General features: G+C 41.8%; 2 protein-coding genes and 1 long non-coding RNA gene across 6 annotated transcripts in view; 1 reads left to right on the top strand and 2 right to left on the bottom strand.

Moving 5' to 3' along the window:
• LOC125980031 (rab GTPase-activating protein 1) overlaps positions 1–10,578 on the bottom strand; it is a 33,621-nt gene extending 23,043 nt beyond the window's left edge. The window contains exons 1-14 of one of the 3 annotated variants that reach the window (XM_049738991.1): positions 10,422–10,578; positions 8,297–8,544; positions 6,627–6,656; positions 5,599–5,842; positions 4,783–4,996; positions 4,532–4,706; positions 2,888–3,048; positions 2,437–2,547; positions 1,734–1,800; positions 1,562–1,664; positions 1,303–1,472; positions 1,011–1,179; positions 273–366; positions 1–151 (exon numbers count right to left, since the gene is read on the bottom strand). In XM_049738991.1, the coding sequence (XP_049594948.1) occupies positions 1–151; positions 273–366; positions 1,011–1,179; positions 1,303–1,472; positions 1,562–1,664; positions 1,734–1,800; positions 2,437–2,547; positions 2,888–3,048; positions 4,532–4,706; positions 4,783–4,996; positions 5,599–5,842; positions 6,627–6,656; positions 8,297–8,449 (1,842 nt within the window). In that variant the 5' untranslated portion in view covers positions 8,450–8,544; positions 10,422–10,578. Of the gene's footprint in view, positions 152–272; positions 367–1,010; positions 1,180–1,302; positions 1,473–1,561; positions 1,665–1,733; positions 1,801–2,436; positions 2,548–2,887; positions 3,049–4,531; positions 4,707–4,782; positions 4,997–5,598; positions 5,843–6,626; positions 6,657–6,926; positions 8,254–8,296; positions 8,545–10,421 lie in introns of those variants that run through there. The other 2 variants (XM_049738992.1, XM_049738993.2) reach the window with 2 other exon arrangements.
• On the top strand, positions 6,428–13,869 carry LOC125980161 (uncharacterized). Its single transcript, XR_007485533.2, has 3 exons — positions 6,428–6,769; positions 13,014–13,261; positions 13,443–13,869. It is a non-coding gene; the product is annotated as an uncharacterized lncRNA (long non-coding RNA).
• Positions 10,686–24,760, bottom strand: rc3h2 (ring finger and CCCH-type domains 2). Of its 2 annotated transcripts, none has more exons than XM_049738989.2 (21): positions 24,626–24,760; positions 23,668–23,895; positions 20,071–20,366; positions 19,898–20,015; positions 19,602–19,835; positions 19,176–19,351; positions 17,720–17,920; positions 17,399–17,531; positions 16,978–17,099; positions 16,804–16,916; positions 16,276–16,554; positions 15,974–16,185; positions 15,544–15,839; positions 15,323–15,469; positions 14,952–15,104; positions 14,446–14,613; positions 14,136–14,379; positions 13,686–13,770; positions 13,450–13,618; positions 13,239–13,378; positions 10,686–13,151 (listed from the first exon to the last, which is right to left on the bottom strand). In XM_049738989.2, the coding sequence occupies exons 3-21, from the start codon at positions 20,299–20,301 to the stop codon at positions 13,010–13,012; spliced, it is 3,363 nt and encodes a 1,120-aa protein (XP_049594946.1). In that variant the 5' UTR covers positions 20,302–20,366; positions 23,668–23,895; positions 24,626–24,760; the 3' UTR covers positions 10,686–13,009. The 2 variants fall into 2 exon arrangements, with proteins under 2 accessions (XP_049594946.1, XP_049594947.1); XM_049738990.2 differs by having other exon boundaries at positions 16,981–17,099.
• Between the last annotated feature and the right edge of the window lie 1,414 nt (positions 24,761–26,174).

Genomic DNA, 26,174 nt, shown 5'->3' with positions numbered 1-26,174 from the left:
CTTTGTGATAAGGGTGCGGTACTCCTCTACCTGGTGGTCATTGTTGTGGCAACCGGACAAGAGCTGCCAAACCTCCCCGCGGAGTGCCTCGGGAATACCGCTCCGCACCAGAGCAGGAAGCTGCCTGGGTCGCACGGACAAATTCAGATGCCTGGGGAAGACGGTGGAAGAGCAGTGGTCATTAATTGGAACGTCGAAGGCAATTCATTAATTGTGCAAGTGGTTGTTTTGTAGGAAAGAAAAAAAAAAGACAAATGCAATAATAGCCTTACCACTTAGATAACAAATCTCCCCAAGTCTCCAGGATCTTCTCAGCGCACTCTTTGGAAACATCACCAGAACCGCTGAGTAATGGCTCATCATTGTCTAGACACAAAAGCACATGTCATATGTATGTAACTTACATAACTTGTTAAGCAATTTACTTGAAATGAATCAATAACTATGGTATCCTTAACGGCGTGTTATTTTTGCAGAGTAACAACAAAAACCATAAAATGCAATTTTTTGAATTTATTATTAATGTTATTATGTATTTTATTTAATAATATGTTTGATCAATCTCGATACACATTTATCTTTTTAAATTAAAACTACTCAAATAAATCCCCTTTCCTAGCATATTAAAATTTGACGCAATGTAACCTGTAAATTAAAGAACAGAATGTGTTTTAAGTGACCAAGCTGCATCAACCCTCAGGGCTTCCACTGTATTTAACTGCAATTCTTGGAATTGATCAAAATCGCCAAGAGCACGATGTTTCACCCAGAGGGTGCACAAATGTGTTCTCGCTACAACTTAAGACTCGTTGTTATAATGTGTTGCGTAACGCCGCAACCTTACACCCAATGATGCGCCGCCGTTTCAATATCGGCTGTTTGTGAAATGGAGAATGATTATCTATCTAAAGTAGAGATGAGCACCCAAACTCAGTGATTCCAGGTTCCAATTGCAGCTTGGCCTTTTTTTTATTTTTTTTTTATGTCTATGTGCTCACAATGTCGATTACCTTCCTCTTCGTCATCCTCGGGCGGAGAAGGAACCATGGAACCGGGCCCGCCGGGAATGATACCAGGACTAGCTGTGGTCTTGCGTTTCTCTCTCTCGGTCTCACTTTCCAAACTCACCACCTCGTAAAGTGTGTCGGTGGAGGGACTCTTCCGCTCCTTACGTTCCATCTAAGAAAAAATGCGGAGGGGGGGAAAAAAAAAGAAAATCATCAGGGAAAAGTGAAAACAAAGGCATTTTTTGGCTTGACCTTGATTTATTTGGATAAAACTGCAGGGCATAAGCATAAATACCTGCCGCAGTTTCAGGTAGAAGGTTTCGGTGTGGCTGCGCTTGCTGAAAGGCCAGAAGAGACGATCGTTGGGGGAGCAGACCCGGACCCTCGTCTCCAGAAGGAAACGCACCGGCTCCTCTACTTCGGTAATGACCAGGTCCACCGCTGTCGTCATGTACATGAATTTATCTAAAAAACAAGAAAAAAAAATTATTATTCATATCCAACAAATCAATACGCTTTTTTTTTTTTTTTTAACAGTAGCTGATGTTTGTCACCTTTGGGCGTTTCCTCATTCACAGCCTGGAACTGGGGAGTGCTGGGGTTCCAACTTCCTGTGATGATGTAAGACTTCCCGTCGGAGCTTTTTCCCATCGACTCCTAAAGGGGCGCAGATTGGAGGAAATTAGCTCATGCCCGCACATAACTAGCTACACATATACATCTTACCAGGTCGAGAAGGTGCATGTCACTGTTCTTGACGTTCTTGCCGGGGCTAAGCAGAAGACCAAAACACCTTGAAAAGAGGCACACATAAAAAAATATATAGTTATATTAGTGGTGGAGTTGACTTTTTGTCAATAAATTAAAATCATATGCTATTTTTTTTTTTTTTTTAAACAAGCCCACCCCAAAAATTAAAAAAACAGAAAAAAAAAAAAGATCCAAAGCTTTAACAAAATAAAATAAAATGACATTGCGTAACACTGCACCAGCCAAGTGAGTCAGTTATGAGAATTAACTTCTTGAACGGGCCTTCTTACTGTAATATACTAAGATAGTTAGCAGAACATTGAGGATATTTGACATTTTCATCCTCCTTGCGTACATTTCACAATAACATGCCACGAGGCCGAGATTGATGACACAGTGGAATCTGAGGGCCCATCAATTACCCTCTTAAAAGTGCGCTGTAGCGCATCAACTGGAACACATGACCGCCATGATGTTCACTTGCGAGTGTTCGTCAGTGACAGCGGCAGGATGCTTTCGTTTGAAACCACGACAAGTATTAGACAGCCAGATCTAATGGAAACGGATGAACCCATTTCTGTCATTTCAATCAAATCTGCACGTCTTCCCTTCCATGAGTCAAGATGGCTACTGCAAGGTTTGCTCTGTAATTTTAGCGTGTGTGTGTGCTTCCTCTTACCGCTCAATAGCCAGTTCCTTATTGGATGTCTGTTGGACATAAATGACAATTTTTTTGTCCATTCCGGCACGTAGTTTGAAGCTCTGCTTGTCCTTGTCCTTTGCTACAGCACTATAAAACGGAAATAAATCAGAGATGAGGGGAAACTCTAAATTGTCGCAGAAAATCTAGTTTTGATATCTTATCGTTGCAAACACGTGGAGGTGAACGGGGAGGAAATAAAAGGGGTCAAAAGATGATTTAAAGTCACAATCACAAGAGATTCCTCTTAATCAGAGCTTCAAGGATGTTATTTCTGGTCTTAATGCATAACACCAAAACAAGCAAGCACGGAAAGAAGGAAGTCATTAGTGATGACGCGGATCAATTTAATTTTAAGCTTATTTTGTGTGACTGGCTTATCTTATATAACCTGAGAAGAAATACGAGAACACAACATCAAGTCTTCTACCTGAAAGTGCCTTTGCCGTCGTCTTCCTTGATTTCCAGGCTGACGGTGAAGGTAAACAAGTCGCTGTCAGGCGTGAGTGGCGCGGGCTGCTGGGACGCCAGCGCCGCTTTCTTGGCTGACCGTCGAAATGCTGTGGCAAAGCTGTACAGAATCCTGCTCACCTGGAGGGAGGGCAGAGAGCACAAACAATGTGGAAAAAATTAAAGATAAATTATTAAAGTTTATTTTGTCCCCCAAAAAAAAGTCATTTGTGTGCACAAAAAAAAAAAAAAAAAATCAAAGCTCACCGCAGTGAGATTGTGGATCATCAGACTCCTATTTTCGACTGCAGACCTTCAATGTTCATGACTAACAAAGGCGACTTTTGTTAATATTACATATTCCGATTTCCTAAAGGCGACGTTTAAAGGTGCTTCTTGACTATCAATAAAACATTTGTTCTTTAGATCAGAGACTTACAAGATGGCTAAAAAAAAAAAAATAATTCTTTGCATTCATTCAAACAAAGGCACAATTATATAAACCCATTTGTTTTGCCAGCTTACAACAATGATGTGCATTTTTTTTTTTTTTGAAGCCCATGATTGCCATTCTTGGGGAAAAGTCATTTGGAGGATTCAATGAACCTAACAAATGACAACACGCACACAAGCAAATGAGAGAAAATAAAAAGTCCACTCAGAAAGCCTTGAGCTGAAATTCAAACAGCAAAGCTCAGAATCCTCATTTTACCCCAAACAGGCTAAAATGCCAAGTTGACATTTTAAGATTCATGTGAGTTTCACCGTGACAAAAATACAGTTTCAATTTGGACTCGGGGGCTCTGAAGCCTTAACCCCGTATCTCCTCTTTTTTTTTTTTTCTTCAAACTTGTGTTGAACGATATAAGCAATGACACATCCTCTTCCTAACACCTCTTCTTCTGGGGGGCTTTTCTTGCTATTTTATATGTGCGTGTGTATGCTGCAACACAGCCCAGAGTGCATGACATAACGTTTTTGTGGTGGGGAAGCTCCCAACACTGACGTGGACCCTGTGGGACAGGCCACGGGGTTGAGGGGGGGTTGAATTGAGGGAATCGCCGATCCAAGACAAGAGATGTGCAGCAGCAGACGTGGGAGACATCTATTAAAGGAGTAATATAAACCAATGTTACAATTTTAGTTGCGTCCAAATGTGATTTAAAATAAGTTTTGATGGAGGAACACTGCAAAATGGCAAGCACCAACTCCTGCATGCGTGTTTTTCTTAAAAAAAAAAAAAAAAACAGATGTCAGGATCACAAGTCTCCTCATGTGTCCCAACAGCCGCTCAGCTGGTCTGAAGACTATGAAGCGCAATTTGTGGACTTAAAAGGGTGCAAAAATAAGTAACGACACAACAAGAGGAAAATAACACCATCAAACATTGGCTGTGACTATAAAGGACTTTTTGACATTCATTCATTCATTCATTCATTTTCATGTTAACACGAATGTTGCCGCCGTGCTGGAGCCTATCCCGGCTGTCTTCGAGCGGTAGGCGGGGTAACTCTTAAAAATAAAACCTTTATGTAAGAGTTTCCTGTTTTTTATCATCATCTAATCACATGGCTAGCCTCTTGTATTATATTGTATAAACAAATATGAAATTCAACCAACTTACTGCCTCTTGGATTTGGCAACGGAACACGTGGATCCTGAAGATCTCGGCGTTGTAGTGGCTCTCGGTGAACGCAAAGCAGTCGCTCTCCGGCGTGCCGTCATGCCCGCGCACGCAGAAGAGAATTTTATAGATGGGGTAGTTGGCGATCTCCGTGCTGTTGTTGGGGTCCAAAAGCCTGGGGAAATAAATGTGAGGAAAACGCAACGTTGAGTATGTAGACTAATCGGCTCGAATTAATTTGATGCGCTTACCTGACAGTGCCTTCGGACACGCCCGGCACAGACAAGGTGACGTCCAAGGGGAGCTGGCATTGGTCCCTGAGGATGCCCATCATACGGAGGGCCTCCACTTCACTGCGGGGGGCGTTGACCGAAGCGCAGCCGAGATACGTCAGCTGGCTGAAGACTACGCTGTCCTCATCTGGGATGGGACTACCGGGACTGCCGTCCGATGATGACTCATCTCCTGTGAAAGGGGAAAGCATACGTTTTTTTTCCATTCCTACTTTTTATTTTTATCTCCAGGGACATAAAGTAACTTTCCTGTGCGTGGGGAAAAAAAATACGGTGATATGGATACAGTGAATTTGCCTTGTAAATGAATGAGCTTATCAGTCTATAATCGAAAACAATCAAAACTGTGTCACGACTGACAACACTAACTTCTTAATTGGTGTGACCTACGATTCGTTTCTAGGATTGATTAAGGCCTTCATTTCGAACGGGGATTAAAATGTTTTTGGTTTGGAGATAAACAGGATGACATTTTCAGACCGCATTGCCGTTTCAAATCTCAATCATCATGACTACATTTAGCCCCGGATAGTAGGAGTACTTTATGGGTTCCACTCATTTCAAAGTGGTAAACACAACTATCTGCAAAAATTTTTTTGAAGAACATTGATTGATTGATTGATTGATTGATTGATTGATTGATTGATTCGTTCATTCATTTTTTATCACCTTGCAGAAATGTACGTCAATACTACAAGGTAATAAAAACTGTAAACCTACATAATTTAAGTCAATTGAGTTCCTTCCAGCTCAAAACTTGACATGACTACGCACCTCGATAGGACCTCTCATTCAGCTCGCTCTCCTGCGCTGTCTGAACAGGAAGTACCATCTCCACCTTGGGTGCGGGAGCACTAAGGGGGTCGGTGCCTGGTGCTACGGGTGATGCTGTGTTGGGCAGGAGGCTTTGGTCGCCGGCGCCCGCCAGGGACCCCAGCCTGGCCTCAGCCGACGACGGCTCCATGAGGACATCCTCTAGCTCCCTCTGGAGTTGCTGCTCGCTGCCATTTCCCACAATCTGACAAACACACACACATTGTTGAATGCACAGATGTTGTTAAACATACAAACACACTGATGACATTTGTGAAGCAATTTTTCCAACCCGTGATTGACCGCACCATGGTACTGATAAGTGCTCAACATAAGCGCATTCAATATGTCCTCGCTATGGAACCCAGCCGTTGTTCCGCTTCTCACCAAATTCTTGGAAAACATCGTGTCCGTCAAGTGATCGCTATTAACTGTCAGTAAGTCAGTTAGGTAAGTAAGTGTGTTAAGTTAGAAAAGAACTGTAAAAAAAAACAAAAAAACAAATCCAACTGAAGAGGGCGCTGTTGCCCTGACAAAATGATTCCTAATAGGAAAGTTATTTATTTCTCCATTTCCTGTTGTGGATTTTAAAGAAATTGGGATGGGCATTTTACAAAAAAAAAATCCCTGAAGACATTTCCATGCTGAGCAATAATCTTGCTGAGGCCTTTGTGGATAGTCGTAATTCTTTACGCTAATGGCCATGCGTCACTACATATGCACACTACACGTTTAATGCCGTCGTCACCATGATAGCTAAAGCGATGCAGTGAGCAACTATGGAGGGGCTCACTCAGCAGCCAGCAAATAAACAAGAGAGCACAAATCACAAACACTCACCATGGGATCACATTACAGCAAGAGAAAGAGAGAGAGAGAGAAAGAGAGAGCGAGCGAGTGACAGCAAGAGCGAGGGACAAGCATCAAAGTGACACAAAGAGAACGAAGAAGAGGAGGAGGGAAAGCAAAGAGTGCGCAAAGAGACTGACCTTAAAGCTGACCCCTTCCTCTGAAATCACCTGCATGACAGACAACAAGTTTAGACACACTGACTCCTCTCTGACGTGATGGGCAGTCAAGAGATTGTGCCGGCGAAACCAAATTGGGATGTCGGGATGAGCAAGTGAATGAGGTGAGTGCTGCCTAGCTGTCGTCAAAGGACGTCAAGCCACCATCTTAAACCCGCTGAACAAGCTAACCGAAATTTGGGCAGTCAAGTCGATACAGTTCGATTCCACAACACTCCACCACGTAAATAAATAAATACATTGATAGATTATTATTATTACCTCTCGGATGGTGTCAAAAAGATTACTGATTATTACTAAAGCAGCTTTAGTATATGCTCTCGTTGTTTTCTCTGTCATGCTCCGGTGGCGCCCTCTTCTGGTAATTTACCATAAACACGAGCAGAGGTTGAGAAACGGTCACAGGCAGGAAATGGTGACCGAATGGAAATGTGATTTGGTAAATTCACTAACAGTCGGTCAAAATGCGTCAAAATGCCCTCAGTGAGTGAGAACAGGAGATGAGGGGGTAACCTGAACCCCTCCGAGACACAGGCAAGATGGTGCCTGCCTGCCTGCCTTGTGCAGTTTCTCCCTCACAAAGTCCCTCACTCTCTTTGTGACATGACACACCCTTGTCACAAAAAAAAAAAGGGGAATGAGTTCAAAGCAACTGCGGCTGCACTCAAACACTCAAGTGACTGAAGTCCACTCAGAGCTGACCACGCTAGCTAACTCATGCACAGGATGAAAAGGGTCATCTTGACTACATCCTCTCCACACATTCGCTCTCCTCCGTCTTTCGTCCCGAGGCCTTAAATGGAAACAAGAGAGCAGCTACTGAAATGCCAAACATGCCAAAATGAAATGGTATCACTTCAGTTTACCTTCATCCCTTCGTGATGTAAGTTCACCAAATGGAAAGCATTCAAAACTGAATCGACTCATCGCTAAACATACCCCAACACTGCTACAAACCATTTTGGATGTTGGGAACTAAATTACAACAATAAGAAAAAAAAAAGTACCAACATGTTAATGAATGAGGCCCAATATATAAAAAATTTAGGTGGTTTCTTAATCAAGACAGGTAATGTGAATAAAGGAAAGAAAAGTGGAAACACCAAATGGTTAGCTTGATGGTTAGTGTGTAAAAGGCCAATGTGGAAAAAATAGTAAGAAAACATTTGCAACTTTTGACTTGTGATTTGAAAAAATTATCAAGATTGAAAAAAAAAACATAGTGAGCATGAGGATGCTCGATGTATAACTTAAAGGAGACATATTTGCATTTTTGACCCTTCTTTTAGACATAAACTGATGCACTATAGCGCCATCTACTGCCAAGGAGGTCTTGATGTTTTTTTTAACCCGTTACCTCAAAATAAATAATAATACTCAACATATTAACATATCCAAAACATTTTAGTAACAATAAGTTATTCCACAATGCACACACTTTCTTTCTCATAGATAATAAATTTCAACAAACTTTACGCACATTTCTTGTCATGTTGAAATGAATCCAATTGTACATCTTGTATGAAAATAATTAAAAAGTATTTTTTTCATAATATGTCCCCTTTAAATGAAACAAAAATAAAAGTCCCTCTTTCCCTGGCGCATCCATACCTGAGAGTCACCATCCTTACCTTCAATCCTGTCTTTTCGTCATCACTACCATTATTAGTGGAAGAGGGCGTCTCGTCCCCCAGCCGGGACACGAGGACAAAGTCCTCACTGTTAAGAGTGGACACCGAGTCGGACGAAACGCTAATCTTCCCCACCAAGCCCTTGTCATCCATGGCAGACGCTCTTACGCTCAGCCACTCTGCTCATGAATGGAAGACGGGAAGAGGAGCAGGAGGAAGAAGCGGTGGGAGATGATGTGCAAAATCACCTGGAAAATGAAGAAAAAAAAAAGTGGGATCTTTAAAAAAGAAGAAGCAGCAGCAGCCGAGGATATTCATGAGGTGATGAAATCAATGAGCAGTGTCTGGATCTGGAATGAAACCTTTTTTCTTGCAGGTTAACAACTTTTTTTTTCCCCCAACTGTTTTTCTTTTTTTTCAAACAGGCCACTGTGTCTGGAAAGGATCAGCTGAATTGTAAAGACACGAAGAACACCACTAAGACATTAGCTGGCAGCTCTTATTCCAGCTACAAAGAAGGCCTTGTCACACTAGCATTAGCATTAGCATCAAGCCTCTGCCACTCTTGCCAAGCTTGGGCAGTCCTTTCATGATAGTGAAGCACTAACACCAAGCTCACAATGGTTGAGTCTTTTGTTATCTTGATTGTCTGGACACAAGACAAAGACGGATGTCACATGTGGAAAAAAAACCTTTCCTGCTTGCTGAAAATGGGACTCATGAGGTAACAGCCACCTTTAAAAAAAAATAAAAATAAATAAGCGAGAAAGTTGGAGCAGCATGCAGAAAGAAACCGTCTATTGCACAAATGAAGGAAGTACACGCCCAAATACAAGCGTGTTTCCATCTAGTTTGCATGACGTCGGCGAGAAGTTTAAAAGTTTGTAAGTAAACAAAAAGCTAAACAGTAATAACACAGTTATCTTGCTAAGAGGTGTTCACTGAGCCTGGGAACTCCTTGCACTTTTTTTGGGTTTTAACTTACAAAGCTAATTGAAACACTAATAGAAATTTTGAAAAAGTATTTACTGTAGCAACTCCAGGAAACTATTTAATTTCTCAGTGAACATTTTAAGACATGCTGCTGTGTCAACAGTGTCTATTGCCTAAGATACAGATGAAAAAAAACTTAAAATCCGAAAAGATATTAATAGGCATATTTTTAAAAAAGTGTTCCTGATGTATTATTCTATTATTTCACTGCAACCAAATATTGCCTCAAATAGTACTCAGATAACAAAAAAATCAATATCGGCCCTGAAAAAAAACATTCCATTGCTACGTTTAATCAGACCTGAATCCTGAATCTTAGAATTGTGAGGCAGTCGTGCATCCAATAGCTTAACATTAGACAAAAAAAATAATAAAAACACCTAATTATATCCTTTGTGATGGCAATCAGGGAAGCCGTGGAGTCAAATTTACATAATATATTGCTTTTGTTTACTAAATAACACATTGGGACACCCCAAATCAACATCTCCTCCTCACTGCCTCACTCAGGAAAGGCAAAAAAAAAGAAAAATGCACAAGGAGAAAAGCACACCCAGCCCATTGTCATCCATCAGTGATGTCAAAACAAAACAGTAAGGCCATGTGGATTCCAGCATTGGATTTAATAGACGTCACGCCTTGTTAGCACACTTTATACTGCTAGCCTACACATTAATTGGCTTTCTGTCCCCCCCATTTAATCCGGACACAGGCAAAGCTGCTACCCGTAGTGATGCACACAAACACTGGCAGAAATATATTCTTAATTCACACCCAGTTCACATTCACGCTATGTTATGATTCATTTTGATGAATTGATCCAACTCTGAACTTGTAGTTAGCGTCAACCTGAACTGTAACTGGGGTTAGTTAGCGTCACAGCTCCACGAGCGCTTGTCCGTTTCAACAGCGGCCAACCTCGTTGACTGCAGGAAAAAAGAAAAAAAAAAGCTACTCCGACATAGTTTATTTTGAGTGTTGGATATTGTCGCGCATGCATTTAGGGAGGAGGAAAAGCCTTCATGCAGGCCACCACTACTGTCAAGCTAGCCTGCTACACTCCACAGACACAATGTTTTGTTTCCGCAAAGGGGAAAAGCAGTCAACATTCATAACGTTAAAGTTCTCTTACCTTTAAATCACCGCGGTTATATGTTGTCAAATGACGTTTGGCGAAACATTAAATACGCCATTTTCGTCACAAGCCAACACAGCATCCGAACGAGCTGTAAACACAAGCTCCGAGCAACCCGCTGTCACAGCCACTGCGCATGCGCGTGTTACGGCACCCTGTGCGCTTCGGCATGGTGATGCGTGCTCTCCAACGCGCATGCGCCTCACGCACACAACATGAGGGTTCATTGTGATTTTAGATTAGGATAAAACAACAAACATGAAATTTTCTCTTTCTTTATTGTTGCATGCAGCCAGTCTCATCTCACAGTGTAACACAGAAGCATTTTGTTGCTTTACATCACTGTGATATGCAAGAAGAGACAAAATAAATTACTCACGCACACACAAAAGTCCATAAAAATTACTCAGTTAAAAGTTTTCATCAACACAAACTTTAGCGTAGCCAAGCATTAGCATATGCTTAAAGGGAAACCTTTGACATTTCCAAGGAAATAAATGGAATACATAACTGTATTATTTCATTGAGGGGGTCGGGGACATGTTACATTTTGCTGTCTCTAAAGGATTTTCATTTTCTTCCTTCTGAAACATTACACAACTGTCCCACTGACTGACATTCAACCAAATCTGATCGGGTCATACAGATAAGCCTATAAATCCATCCAACGATGGCGGTGGACTATACAATGACGGATGTGTACCATCTCTTCAAAATCTTCAATCAAACAACAGATTTGCGAATAAAGCGTCTAATACAGACATGTGTCATAGAAAAACATTTCATCTGTTTATGTTTCACATTAAACAAACTTGCTTCCTCCATATAATATTGAGAGTTAACAAAACAAAGAATAGAATCACAACAAGCAATAATAATAATAAAAATTGAGTAGCATGCAGCTCAAAACATCTGCACCTGATGTGGCCACACAGTGGGCATGTGCAGAACTCTTCCGATCGGTCGTGCGTGTGCATGCGTGTTGTATCACAACTACATTGATACTCTGCCATCACAAGAGGCACAATACTGTACGCTGCATGCATGACAAAAAAGAGAATGTTGGCTGTTGAAGCAAAGTGCACACACTGCAATTTAAAGGAAATGATGAAAAATCAGTATTTACAATTGGTATAGTCATGTAAGGTTAGTACTGATACAAAAAAAGTCAAATAATGGCCCAAAAAAATATTTAGCATGGGTTATGGGAATATAGTATTTCCTCTCATGTACTCAGATAGACAACAAGCCTCACAGAATGTTTGGTCAGGCGATTTAAATGTGAGAAAATCATCACTGCCCTAGTCCACTATATGAGAAAACACAATATTTGCAGAATATTTTAAATTAAATTATTTCCTAATGCAAGATTAACTATTTGTGATGGGCACTTTTAGATGAAGTGTTGTAAACAGATGTACGAAAGAGTGGCTGACAAAGCAAAAACGTACAAAATATTCATTTCCCAAGCTCTTCTCATATTTCATAACAAAATATGACTGGGATATATGCACATGTACACATGATCGGCACATATTTAAGACGTTGGAACCAAATACTCGGACAAACAACTTCACAGAAGTTAGTGAAATTTGCAAACAAAACCAAGACGCAAGGAAAGAAAAATGTTGAATTTAGTTTTCGACTAGTGTCACCTACAGCAATGATTAACCACATAAAACGTCAGCGGGATCTCATGACTTGCGCTGTCGGCTATTCAGTGGTGGCTCTGAGATCACAGCACCATCATATGACATACAAAAGTTATTAGTAACTTGTTTTGGAGCTTGCTGCTTCTGGGGATAAAATTCCAAAGCTAACCACAAAAAGCGTTGCATCACATTTTTGCAGATGAGCACAATGTAACTTTTCCGTGACTTTTGCTGCATTCCAATTGAGAAGCAGAAAAATGCATGACATAATGGATTTTTCAAAAAGTGCCTGTCTAACGATAATAAATCGATCAATGTTGTTGAGTCAGTGTATTTTTGCTTGTTTTTGCGTGTGCAGAATTTTTCTCTTGACCTCTACGTGACCTTATGTATGACTATTCTCAGTTTCAAACTTTTTCTTGAATACCGTCATCCTGCTTTGTTTATGCCATTTACAGTTTCACAGATTGTGAATTTTCCACCAGTCAGCATTTTCCATGATGGCTCCTCAGTGCAAAATGTGTCGCTCAGGAATCTGCAAAAGGCTGAGTAGTTTAATTAGTTTTACATCTTACTTTTATTGCAAACTTTGTAAATTTTTTTCCTCCCATTTTGTATTTTCTTTTGTCCTTTCCTGTGTCAACAATTGCTGTTGAAATTATGCAAATTTCCCCATTGTGGGACAAATAAATTATGTAATCTAGTATACATGAAAGGAGTGTAATAATGCCTCAGTGTATAGAAAAAGAGACGTGAAAATTTCGGGGATACAATATTTTTCCAAGGCACGAGCAATACAAAAAGTACGTATGCACAATTATTTGAAATTCATAGCACAAAAAAAAAATGATATTAGTCCTGCTTGCCTTAAACGACAACAGAATTCATCATGTGTAAACTGCATCATATTATAATTGTGATTTGAAATGTCCCTTAGCTTCCGCTGAGCAGCATCTCCGCCCCGGGCGTTTCGGGACAGGAGTCGCCACCGCCGGGTCGGGGCGTTCCCGTCCGCAGCACCAGCTTCCCGACGGCCAATCCTCCGGACACCAGGCCTACAGGAGATAGTGACTTCCTGGGAGCAAATATAAGATGAAGAAAATTCAATTCAGAGGACTTCTGCACACTGGATGTGACCCCGCTGAAAATTCCATCAAGTCACCTGAAGGCCATCTTTTTAAGCAGGTAAGTGTCCATCCTGTCCGGTGGAAGATCCTCAGCATGTTGTTCCTCAAGCGGAGAGGAGCAATTCGGTGGGAGGAGGTGAGAAGCATCCTCGGAATATGCCAGCTCCAAAGAATCCTGAATGGCAGAAAAGGACAAGAGAGGTTCGATGAAATGTCCAAATGTGAATTTTTTTTTTTAGGCTCTACCTGAGACTTGATGTCCTGCGGTTCCGTGTCCTCCATGTCCAGAGCGCAGAGCTCAAGCTCAATATCTCGCTCACTCTCCTTATGCTCTCGATCCTGGCTGAAGGCGGTCTGGTGGCTTTGCGGTTCGCATGCAATTTTCTCGCTGGACGAATGTCGACAAAGCTGCTCACTGAAAGCACACAAAAAAGGCACAAGTGAGAAATCAACTCATCAGACGTGTAAACTGTCGGTGGTACCTTTCGAGGAAACTGGAGTGGCTGGAAGAATCCGATCCTCTTGAGCTCCACCTGTATTCACTGTGATCCAAGTGGCAGTTGTAATCTGGAAAATATGAAAAGTCAAGGACGACATTTAGGTGCAGGTGTGGATGAACAATACATTGTTAAGATTTTTGAGATAAAATGGCAACACTGATGAAAATTTGCTCTTGATAACTTATTATTTGGAAGCAAGGGGTGCACTACCAGATAAAACCAGCAGAGGGAGGCAATCTCAATTTGCTGTTACTACAAAAACAACACCCAAGATATATTCCAAAAAGTTTTTTTAGGGGGGCGGGGGTCAATGTCCTTAAAAAAATCACAGCAAAAAAATCATAAAAAATGTGATTAACAAATATTTTAATTTTATAAAATTATTTATGCAAACTTAACTCATTTAAAGCTTCACTACCAATCTACGCTTACCTTTAAAGTTGACGGGCATGGTGCTGGCACCACCCTGGCAAGCGCTGGCTTGGACGGGATCGGTGGTGTGATAGCCCGAGCGGGCCGCCCTGGATATGGCCCCCCACTTGGATATGATGGGACCCTCGCTGAAGGGAATAATGGGGTCCTCTTCATTCACTCTCCTGTAGTGATCTAACGAGTGCAGCCAGCGCTTTGCGACGCCACCGCTGCTAACAACTCCACCGCCGCAGCCGTCCGACTCCTAAGTGAGAAACATTAAATAATTTTGGATTCAAATTTCGTCATTTCTTTTTCCCCCTAAACTCACCGACTGCTCCAAGGCTGAGTGGGATGCAGCTGGTGTGATCGCCTCGGGCTCAAAGGGGCTGAGACAGGGTCCGACGGTGGAGCCGCAGGACCACGGCGAATAGTGCGCCAAGCTCTCCTCGCCTCTGAAACGGCAACCCATGCACCGACCTCCACTGCTCTCCACGTGCTGCAACAAATTATTGTTGTGATTATCAGCAATCCATTTTCAATACTATCAACAAAATTTTGCAAAACTTTAGTCAGCACAATTGGACTGCTTGTTAAAAGTCTCAAGAGATGCATTTTCCTCTCTCACAAGCACCCACGCAATGGAGCCATGATTTCATCGTCCACCGTTGCTTAGCAACTATCTCCCACTCGCATCGTATTAGACGCCGGGCCTGACGGAAGCTCTTAGAGCGGGGAATTCAATTAAGCGTAAAGATCTTAAACTCAACCAGTGCCTCTACTTGAGTTAATGACTTGTAATTGAAATTCATGCTGTGGCTCTTATTCGCCGCATACCTCAGGTCCCAAATCAATGTTGAAGATGGCTGAGGGCTGCGAGGGCCTGCTGGTGCTGTGATGATGATGGTAATGGTGGTGGTGATGGTGCGCCCACTGCTCTTGCTTACGTCGGAACGGGTCGTCGTAGACCAGAGGAACACGGCCGTACTCCTGAACATTGACATTATATATTTCAGCTGGAGCAATAAGACGAGAAAACTGAGTGGGAGAGGCAGAGAGATATTTAGGAAGGTACAAGTAGGAGGATACACTACAGAGGAGGTTCAGGGCGCCACGACTGGCGGTGAAGGTAGAGGTGACATATGTGGGCGAACTCAAGGAAATATTTTTTTTTCTTTTGCAGTTTAAAAATGATATGCAACTCATACCCTGTGCAACGCTGCACGGTGCTCGGATCCAGAGCAGAAGTTGCTGTCTAGGGAGTTGAATCTCTCCCTGAGTGGAGGCTGGTAGACAGAAGAATGCAGCACCTCTGGAGGCAACGAGTTACTCCTGGCGTCCTCTCGATGGTACAACTGCAATGGAAATGTGTTATTAACGAGAAAGACGTTTGAGAATTTCACTTGTGTGTTTAATATGAAGGCTCAACCTGAGGCCTCCACACTCGTCTGCTGTCATAGAGAGGTGTATAAACTCCATGGGCGGAAGTGAGAGGTCCATACTGAGGCTGGCCAGGGTGGTGGTGGTGGTGGAAGACGGCGGGTCTCATGCGCTCCCTCGGCGGATAGCCGGCGGAAGGAGAGGACGGTGCTTGATGGGGTATTTGAGGCTCGCCGTGAAAGGAGGACGGCGGAGGCAGAGAGGATTCTGGGACGTTGGACGATCTGAGGAAGCGAGCCATGCAGGGTTTGTGTGGAGGGTGGAGAGGAGATGGGTAGTAGGAACCTGATGAGCAAAAAAATATGGCTGATAATAATTCGGTGAACAAGCCAACCTCACTATTGCCATTAACTATTTTGAAATAAATAAAGAGCCTGCTTCTAATAAATGGATGATCATTTGAATAAATACCTACTCACCGTTCGGCTGGTAGCGGGCTGTCTCGTACGGAGATTGCTGCTCCTGGTAGAACAGCTCCGAGGCCTGAGAAGGGTGAGGTGCTCGCAGCATGAGGGGACCACCATGTTTGGGCGCTGGCCCCCCGCTACCATCGACCACCCGTCCTAAGGTGGTCAAAGGGGATGACGCTGAAGAGTGGCTGACGGGAGTTATAGGCGGAGACATGGACTTTCTGGAGAAGCAATAAAAACAAAATTATATTATTATTTATTTTCATTTTATTACATTAAATGTATTTTATTTTAGTGTAAAATATGCTTACTGTTCAGCTGAGCCCAGTAAAGTCATACTGGTGCCACTCAGCCCGTTTGAGCCACTCGCCCCAATGGATTCGCTGGGCACGGCTGTCTTAATGCCTTCCATGTTGTCAGCTCCTTTGGAGATGAGTTGTGAGTGAGCATCTCCATCTGTCAGGACGTCCTCCTCTCCAACTCCTGCAGCCCCATCAGTGTGGACGGTGCCCTCCAGCATGAAGGTTTTACCCCCCGACGGAGGGAATGCCCGACTTACACTTCCGCTCTTTTTGTTCCTTAAACGAAATCTGTGATTAAAAAAAAAAAAAAAACATTACTGAAAATCATGGAATTGATCTGCAGGTCTCTCAATGCAATTAATATCTTTTTTTATAATTTTTATTTTTCTATTTGTGCGGCCCAGTATTAACCAGTAATTTACTAACCTTTTTTAATAAATTAAATTAAATTAAATTAAATTAAATTAAATTAAATTAAATTAAATTAAATTAAATTAAATTAAATTAAATTAAATTAAATTAAAAAGTCTCACTCACTTCTCCAGTTCATCCTGCGTGTGAGCAAAGGTGCAGTTAGTTCCTCTTGGACAACCTCCCTGATGACGAAGATCTCTGCACATGCTAGTCTTATACTTGCTGTTCACCTGATGCTGCAGATACCACCAAAAAGTGTACGCTGAGTAAACTGATTATCATTCCAAGATCGTCAACTACCTGTGGGGTCTCGTGGCTCTTCTTGCTGAAATTCTGGATGAATTCTACCAGGCCGTGAACCACCAACTTTATAGCCAACATGACATTTTCCAGCTCCTCCCACGATGGTGCTACATCATCTAAGCAGACAAAAGAAAACAATCCTATTTTTTTTCTCGCGATATTACGACCATCACACAGCATGGCAGATCATTTGTCACTCGCCACAAAGATGAGTCATGGATGTTATCAACAGAGATTCTTTTGTGAGTCGTTTTTTTGTGTGTGGCCGCGTGAGGCATCATCAGATATCTCAACTCAAACTCAGATCAGCAAAAGGGAGCTTTCCCTTTCTCAAAATCTGTCCTATGAGGAATCATCATTAGAGCCCTTCACACAAATCCATCTTGTACAAAGTAAGTAAGTGAATTTACTGAACCTGTATTATGGTCTATGTTGGCCAGCAACTCCAAGTGAGCTCTGAGGTTGGTGAGATTGGCCGGGTCTCCTGTCCTCTGCAGGACGATGGTCAGCTCCTGGACACTCTTTGCAAACGACTCTGGAGACTGCAACTGCAAAATTACACATACAATGATTTGCTGTTTTTTTTTTTTATTTAGTTTTTACTTTGGCCCCATCTTGTGGCTGCGTTGTGCCATGGAACTATGTTGAAATGAGTTAAGGAGTTTCATGTAGTGCTTTGCCGCAGTAAGCCTGTTTGGTACTAGGAGGAATAAATAAATGTACTAGAGTATGAGACCTTGTCAATGATGGACTGCATGTGCGACTTGTGGACCAGATCCCCGTACAACAGAGAAGACCACTGCTCGGGCGAGATGCGGAGGCCAGCTTCCATGGCAATGTGCACGATTTGAGAATCGTGTTCTCTCCTGAGAGCTTCGTAGGTGCGGAATTCCTCTTTCAGCTGCATCAGCGAGGAGTCTTCATCCCGCTTGGTCACCTGGATGATGAATCAGGATAATAAAATAATATAGTTTGCCATTAAATTCACCGTGCCAATTTGATATCTTATAGTATAACAGAAGGGTTAACTGGTTCAACTCGTTAGCCACTAATTGGCTCTTTGCTATATGCGTAAATCCTTTAAATTTACATTTTAAATTGCCAAAGAGTGTTTTAATATATGAATATTATAAAGGTTGACGTATTTTTACACATGTATGAGCGTTCATTAAGTTTTAACAATATATTTCAATCTGCTTAGCCGTTAGCTAGCTAGCTGTTAATTGCCTCGCTGCTACATCAATTGATTGTTTTAACGTGGTTAACTTCTTTTACACTTGTACACCAGTTAATAATTCTCAAATGTTACTTCAAATATTGCGCATATGTTTTAAAAATATATATTTAGCAGGAGATTTAAATGATTTCACTGCACTAATCCGCTAACTAGCTAGCTGTCGACGGCTCACTCGTCAACAATTTAAGGTTACCTTTTTCTCTCTCAAGCTAAGCCATTATTTCATAATACATATATTTATATATTATATATAATTTTTTTAATTTATTATTTATTTGTACTGCAACTTCACTGTATTCTTAGGCGGTGTGATGAATCTTCAGACATTGTCAACTCAAATTCAGATCAAGAAAAGGGAGTCTCCCTTTCTCAGAATCTGCCCTATGAGTAATCATCATTAGACTACATCACACCAATCATCAAAAAAAAGTCATCGTGTCATGTCTTGGCTCTGCTACCTTATTTTGACCTACTTTTGGCTCCCTGCATCTTTCCTGCCCAAATATAGAATGTCGTTACATCACTGGGAAATAGTTGGCATTTGTGCCCTGCCAGCTATGAACATCATCGGGTAACAGGCACAAAAATACACACGAGTGTCCACGGGGAGTCTGTGTGTTAGTTACCCGCGTTTGATTTTTCCATCTACAGGGGGTGCTCGCTTTATGATGTTTGGAGGTTACAGAGGGCGCGTTATCAAACAGGCATGAATGTACCCTGTGGCTTTGCCTTATTAATTTCCATTTTATACCCCCCCACTCCACTTTTTTTGCAGTTCCTTTTGATTAACGGAAAATCCAGCAACTAAAACCTCACGGCAACTTCAGAAAAAAGCCAGATAATATTTAACTCACAGATGCTCATCATGAGGAAATAATAAACCTTTGTTCTGTTGTTGTGTAATATTTTACTTTGAGGTTCGCTTTGGAGGGTGTTCAAAAACGTTGCACTGTACCTTGAAGCAAGAGGCCCTGTAGAGGAGTTGCACCACATGGCCTATGCTGGTTTTGGAAGCCTGAGGGAAGCGCCCTTCCAACTTTTGCACAACAAACAACACCAGCACCTTTCTGGATAGTGCCGAACCGTCCTCCAAAGCCAAAAGCACGAGCTTCAAAGCATCCTCCTGCATGGCTGAAGGAAGGGGGCGGTGGTTACTTAGAAGTAGTTGAACATTTGTAAGACACAAAACAGATTCTGAGAAACAGTTTTGAGAAATAATTATAATTGTTAAAAGAAATGTTACCGGTAAATTGTAAATATTAGTGTGTGAGTGTCCGGGCGTGAGCTGTGATCAACAGCAGATCATGCATATGTGGTTCGGTTTGATAGATTTCCTTAATATAATGAAATTATTTTTCTGTAAATGATGATATGCACTCACCAGGTCCAAGGAATTGGCATCCCCGTGCTCTCACCGCAGCCCAGAGGTTAGCGGACAGCTGCTGCGGGTTCTGATGCTGCAAAATGAGCTCGGTGACCGTCCGCTCGCCCAGCGAACGGCCCGCACGTACGGCCCGCACTCGGCCTTCCTCCTCCACCAGCTGGCAATTGACCAGCGTCACCAGTTTCCTCTGCATGGGTCGGCTAAGTGCGCTTGGACTCGGAGGCGCCACGCCTGAAGGGTGGCAACTTTGTGGTGACCAGACGCGAAACATCTGAATTGTGAAGGATTCTTACCTTTAGTGCCGCTAATTGGTTTGAGGTAGAGAGCCAGCTCTTCCACACACACCCTGCAGGCCTCGTAATGTCCGACATCTTTGTCACTGCTCAAGCTGACCGGCTGCACGTCTGGAACCTACACATTTATCACGTTACAATCCACTCCATTCAGAAATTATTTCCTTTTTTACCTGAGCTCCAACCAGCTTCAGGAGAGCGCAATTGACGGGCAGCAGGTCGATATCCGTGCTGATTGGCGTCTGGTCGAACGGGCAGGCTTTCCGGTGTAGCTTGTGGAGGCACGTTCGGCAAACCGTGTGCGAGCAACCCAAGCTGACGGGTTGCTGGCTGCTGCCGTTGAACTCGTTGTAGCAGATGGGACAGGACAGGAAGTCCGTCCACTGGGCCGCCTGCACCGGCATCCCGACTCGAACGGGTCAGGGGGAATGCATCTCAATGAACTGCGACAGGCTGGTGCTGGGAAAGACTTGGGAGACAAGACAAGACTCTATAAAGACTATGAAAGGCTTCAAAGAGAATCTAATCCAATCAGAACTGTGAATGGTCTGTTATGGGTTCTTTGATGTTTGAAGCTTTTGTTATGTTTACGTAAAAAAAAAAAAAGCAATTGTTCAAACTTCTGTTGAACTTGTAGTACAATTTGTGCATGGAATTTTGCAGGAAGTTTATCACCCTTAATCCCTTAAGAAGATTTTTTTAGCTGCTGCTCTGTTTTTATCTGTGCCTGATTTTATGCTTTGAAAATGTCTTAGTATTTGCACAGGTCACATAATTGACTTTTGGGTATTTTCCAATTTTCCTGGGATGTTTTTTAACAATTTCATCCGTGTAAGGAACATATAAAGAATATTTATCAGCATTTATCCAAGAATTTTGGGGGTTTGCAAAAAAAAAAAAAGAAAAAAAGTCGGCTGTGACCCCTCCCACAATTGTGCAAATGTCTCCTTCTACCAAATTATCAAACACAAACTGTTTTTAAAAAATATATTTAAAACATAATAACTATAATTACACTTCCTGCAAAACTTTAATGATATCAGGTCTGAATTTCTAAAGTTCAGAAGACGCGTGTTTTCCAAAATATGCATGCTAAATCTTGTTTTGAGTGTGAAAAATTTCAAGACAAAAGATGAAGATTTCAACACACAAGATCAATCACCCTTAAATGTTTGAGGCTGTTTGGCTTGGAAAGCTTCAAGGCGAAAACATTTCATCTTGTGCCAACCTCAAAAAAAAAACATTAGCTCACATTTCAAAATTCTCCCCCTAATCTAAATTAAAAAAAAAAAAAATTCACATATTCTTAACTAATTTATCAAATAAAATGCTAAAAAGTCAGAATAGTTCATTTTAATTTGTGAGCACGAGGTCACTGCTGTAACATTGCAATAATAATTAATAATATAATAATTAATCTCAACCAGCATTTCAAAATTTCCATTTGTCATATATTCTGTTTACGCACCTTCCAAGGGCTCCGCGCCTCGTCACTACGCCTGGACAGCCTCGAGCTGCGTTGCCGCCTCATGTTTCCTTCAGTGAGGCACCCAAATTTAACCGCCATAACTGCACCCCACCTTCCCTTCCATAACGTCTAAGGAAGAGTTAGGTCACGCTCTTGTGGCAAAAGGAGCCCCGGGGTGAGAATTTAAGGAGGCGGACGGTTGAGCGAGGGGGGGAGTGGTGGAGCAAAGCAACTGGTGGGGAACGTAACACTCCAAGCCACCTGTTCCTGCTCCGAACAACTGTCACATCCTGTTTTTGCGTCTCGGCTTACACACTTCCCTCAGAGCACAATCACTATTGTCCACGTGTACAGTGATTGGGAGTTTCAGGTACATTTTTTTTTTCCCTGATGACTTTTACTCTCTACTATAAATCTGCAATAATGAAACCTACACGAAAAAAATTCAATTTCACCACTCCACACAGCTCTGTTGGTGCTCACACAGTTCTCCAAATAAGAGGCCAAGCGTGCCTGCTTCAAGCTATGTATTTGTCACTAACGATAAATATATTTAACCAATACTTACAGATGTATATTCATTTTGCTCTGGACTAGTTGGGGACCTTCTCTGCCTCTTCTTGCAGTTAAGAACACTGCAACCTTTCCAGCATACATGTTACTGAAGGCGCCAAGTTCGAAAGTCAGACTTGCCCATATATTGAAAAAAACGATTTTTTAAAAAAAACACTCGCTTGAAATTCCACAAGAAAGTGTTGGTAGAGATTTTTTTTTTTTGTCATGGCCGTTAGAGCGCTGGCAAATAAAAGTAAAATAAGACGCGGGTGGTCTGTTGAAATCTCATCCAAGCAGAACCCGCCCACATAAGCGCAGTACCTCGTACTATGCGGCACAAACAACGGAACTTTGACAGAGCCCTCTTCATAAGACATATTTGGTGACATGTCATTGCGTGTGTGTGTGTGTGTGTGTGTGTGTGTGTGTGTGTGTGTGTGTGTGATACACACAGGCAAAAAAAAACAATGAACAAAAGGTGATAATGCAGAACAAAACAGATCCACTGCGGACCAGTAAAACCAGAAGAAGAACTATTTATCATAAAAGTCAGTAACTCTGCATGTGTGAGGAAGGGTCAGGCCACTATTTGACTGTTAACGGTGACTGGAAATCAAAGTTTAACTGGAAAACGTGCTGGTTCTCGTTAAAGGATGCAAAATATTAACATATAATGTGTAATGTTTTGCATGTGTGTTTGTGTGTGTGTGTGTTTTCCTGACGGCTGTCGTGAGAGTGTGCGGGGGCAGTATCTCGGTGGGAGGCAGGACAACTGTTTCAGCTCAGATGCTGCTACACCACGCAGAAAAACAGCCGCTTAGATTTTAATAAAGTCGCATCTGCGGCAATGGAAGCAAACAGGTGTTGTGTAATCTTAAAAAATATCTTAGTCTTTATGAGCTAACTTGCATAAAAAATATATATATAATAGAAGCTTCCAGAAGGACAACAATAGATCCAGCAAGACACTAATGTATGGAGGAAACCACGCACCGCTTGTCACCTGACCGATGATTTTCAGCAGTAGGAATTGGGAAACTTGGGAAACTTTTCAAGATTATTTTTTTTGTGATGACTCCAAATCAGCCCTTGTTCTCATCAGGTTTATAATAATAATAATAATAATAATAATAATAATAATAATAATAATAATAATAATAATAATGGCTCAAAAATATGTGATAATTTTTTTCTTAACTGTCATGACTATAAATTACAACGCTTGGTAAAATTCATATTGCTCTAGCTTTAAAAACAAAACAAAAAAAATCTTAAAAACCTAGGTAGTCATTTTTTAAAATAAAAATCAGAAATATGTTTAGGGACACATAAAGCCATCTCTGATTAAAATGTAGAATTTGAGCAGGTGTGTTTCTATGGGTTACAAAGAAAAAAATTGTTATGGCTTCAACTCTACTCCAAAATTCAGCTTTACAGATGGCAGTCATGCATAAAGCCACTCATGCATACCTTAAATGAGGTAAGGTGTTGATTAGATAAAAAAGTTGGGAAATCCTGCTCCATCACAACCTGAGAATCCTGTTTAGTGTTTTGATGAGCAGATGGAGCCAAACAACATCCACGCACCACCTGCCTCATCCTCCTCCACCTCCTCTTTCTCTCTTCAGCACCAGTTGCAGACAAGCTGGCATCCAACTTATTTCACACTCAACAAACACGGCGCAATCAAAACAAGTTGAGGTCAAGTGAAGTTGGAGAAGAAAAAAAAATTGGAGGAGTCACTCACCTCAGGCGCACCTCCACAGTCCAAACGTGCTCACGTCCCTCCATCAAAATAGCAAAAATTGAAAGAATGATGACAAGGAGGCCTGGAGATGAGTCTTGACGCACATTTGGGTTCAGGTGGTACGGAGGCTCGGATGGTGGCATCTGACTGCTCCGTTGATGGAGCCGGCCGCGGCGCCTCGCAGGCGGCCTCGCATGGCGCACCAGCGGCGGGGCTCAAGGCGCAATCCTATCGCCGAGCGCCGAACATTGAACGTCAGAGCAAAACAGCGACTGTGTGAGACACACAGGCATGTGGCGAGCGAGCATAAAAAAAGATGCAAGCCGGAACAAGCCGCTTTTTAGAGGCGTGGGCTGGTTGCTTTTAAAGGAACAGGACGGGAATATTTTTTTTGGACACGATTATGATGACTATGTGCGTGTGGCGCAACAGTGAAACGCGCCTATACAGGTCGCGGACAAGTTCATCGTAGGACTTTTCTACAGTATGTACAGTAGCCAGGAACTTGCACACAAAAAAAGGCGATTTTGCAATTACAGGAAAGGATTATTAAATTATTATTTTTTTAAATTAAACATATAATGTCAAATCTAGAAAAGTAAGATATAAGAATCAATTCAAATTGAAAAGGTATTTACAAAACATATCAGGAGTGGAGTCTTTTTGCAAGGGGAATTGAAAATAATCAACTGAGATAATATGGTTGCACAAGTGTGCACACCCTAGGTTTTCATAGTTAGCCAGCAGTGTGAAGTAAGTCAAGTATAATTTTTTTTTTATAGGATCCCTTTTAAAACAATATTTTCAAGTCATTTGAGTTGTACAGTCTCTGCCTGTGATGCCACTTTTGTTTTTATTTCCGGTATGTTGTTTCCTTTTTCTTATTTTGAGGCTGGCATATTTCAAAATGTTGCTATGAGATAAAACTCCACCAGAGGGCGCGCTTGGCCCAACTCACAAACATGATGGTCTCTCGTGGGCTGTCATCCACTCCCACTCGCAAGGGGGGCAAGTCAAGAGGAGTTCCCGTGGTTCATTCCAAAACGAGACTGTCCAGGGTCACCATTGGATCGCTTGACAGTTGACAGTTGGCCTAGAAGAGAGTTGTTAAGGTGGACATTGTTGTTTTGGGGACAAAGATGCATCGCGGCTGTCTGCCGGTCTGCTCTGCAAGTCAAAACGGACGAATGAGACTCTTGACAATTTGAGATTATTTTATTATTGTCGCTTAACAGCGTTGCTCCGAAGCTGCTGTGCGGACAACTCGACAACAACAAACAGTAAGTGATTATATTAGGTTCCAAAAACCTAATATAATTTCAATATTGTGTTTGATTGACAGTTGTGCATGTTTAATTATGATTTAATTATGATTTAATAACAGTATAGTGACAATGATTATGATTGGACAATCATAACAACAACATATTGCTACATGTTGTGCAACATCCGGCTGTGTTCGGGCTTATTCGCTGAATACAGCAACCATATATAGATTATCTTACCTGAATCTTCGCTCAGCCAGGAAATGGAAAGGTCAAATATACTTGATTTTTTTTCCATTTGATTAGAGTCACTATAGTATGCAACCATTTTTTTCTTCAGAGAAACCCACTATTGAGACAATGTCAGGAAGATTTGTATTGAAAATGTGAATGTAGTATCAATAGACTCATTGTAGTGGTGGCATTTAGGGTGGCAACGCATTTGGGGGAGATGGCAGTTGGCACCCCTTGCCACCCTGTAAAACCGCCTCTGCTCTGGACACAAGTCCACTCATTATTTTGCTCTGATGTTTGAATAGATAGAAGGTCAAAAATTATCTTTCTGTCTCCAGTGACGCATCATGAGGTGGCTCATTTTGTTGGTGCTAGGAGATAGTGGAAAAAAATCTTTTAAGATTCCTGTTTTGCTTATTCGTCTTATTAGTGTGCATTGTTTTTAAAGTTACATCATGAAAGCCCAAAATGTCCAGAAGCAGAGTATGTAGTAAATGTTGAAATGTGTTGTGACTGATAACGCTCTCCTAGTGCAGCAAAGCAAGGAGACCCTGATAAGACTCGAGTGCGGAACTTGCCTGTATGCTGTGTGATAAATGTTTGGGGTGTGTAAACATGGATAGACAACATTTCACTTGATGGGCCATTGTTTTTCAATTTGGATCAGTTTGCCAGTGCGTGTAAAATGTCTTGACTCTTGACTCTGAGCGAGGCAGGGCTTTTCCGTTTGACCCAAAAAAAAAAAAAAAAAATTCCACTCAGGATGTAAGAAATAGCCAATTCAATAGCTTTCATTGCAATCACATTGTATAACAGCTGCTTTTTCTGACTCCCATCTTTCCCCCGGTAGTTCTTTTTTATCTTTTCATCAGCTGCTACTTTGTAATTGCATGAATCAAGTATCCGTCACGCATTTGGTTTTGCAGACGCATCATTTAAGGGCATGATGAAATGATTTGTGTTGTACCGTTCAGAATTCACTTAAAGCGATTTGCGGCGGCGGGTCAG

This window comes from Syngnathus scovelli, chromosome 13 (assembly GCF_024217435.2).
Source record: "Syngnathus scovelli strain Florida chromosome 13, RoL_Ssco_1.2, whole genome shotgun sequence".
In the NCBI taxonomy this organism is placed as follows: Eukaryota; Metazoa; Chordata; class Actinopteri; order Syngnathiformes; family Syngnathidae; genus Syngnathus; species Syngnathus scovelli.
This window is presented reverse-complemented; position numbering and strand designations above follow the sequence as displayed.

Coding starts and splice junctions, on each gene's coding strand:
- rc3h2 (XM_049738989.2), bottom strand. CDS start 20,301: ATGCCGGTGCAGGCGGCCCAGTGGACGGACTTCCTGTCCTGTCCCATC. Junction 17,100..17,398: donor CAACATAGACCATAATACAG/GTTCAGTAAATT, acceptor TTGTCTGCTTAG/ATGATGTAGCACCATCGTGG. Junction 15,840..15,973: donor AGCCCGCTACCAGCCGAACG/GTGAGTAGGTAT, acceptor TTTGCTCATCAG/GTTCCTACTACCCATCTCCT.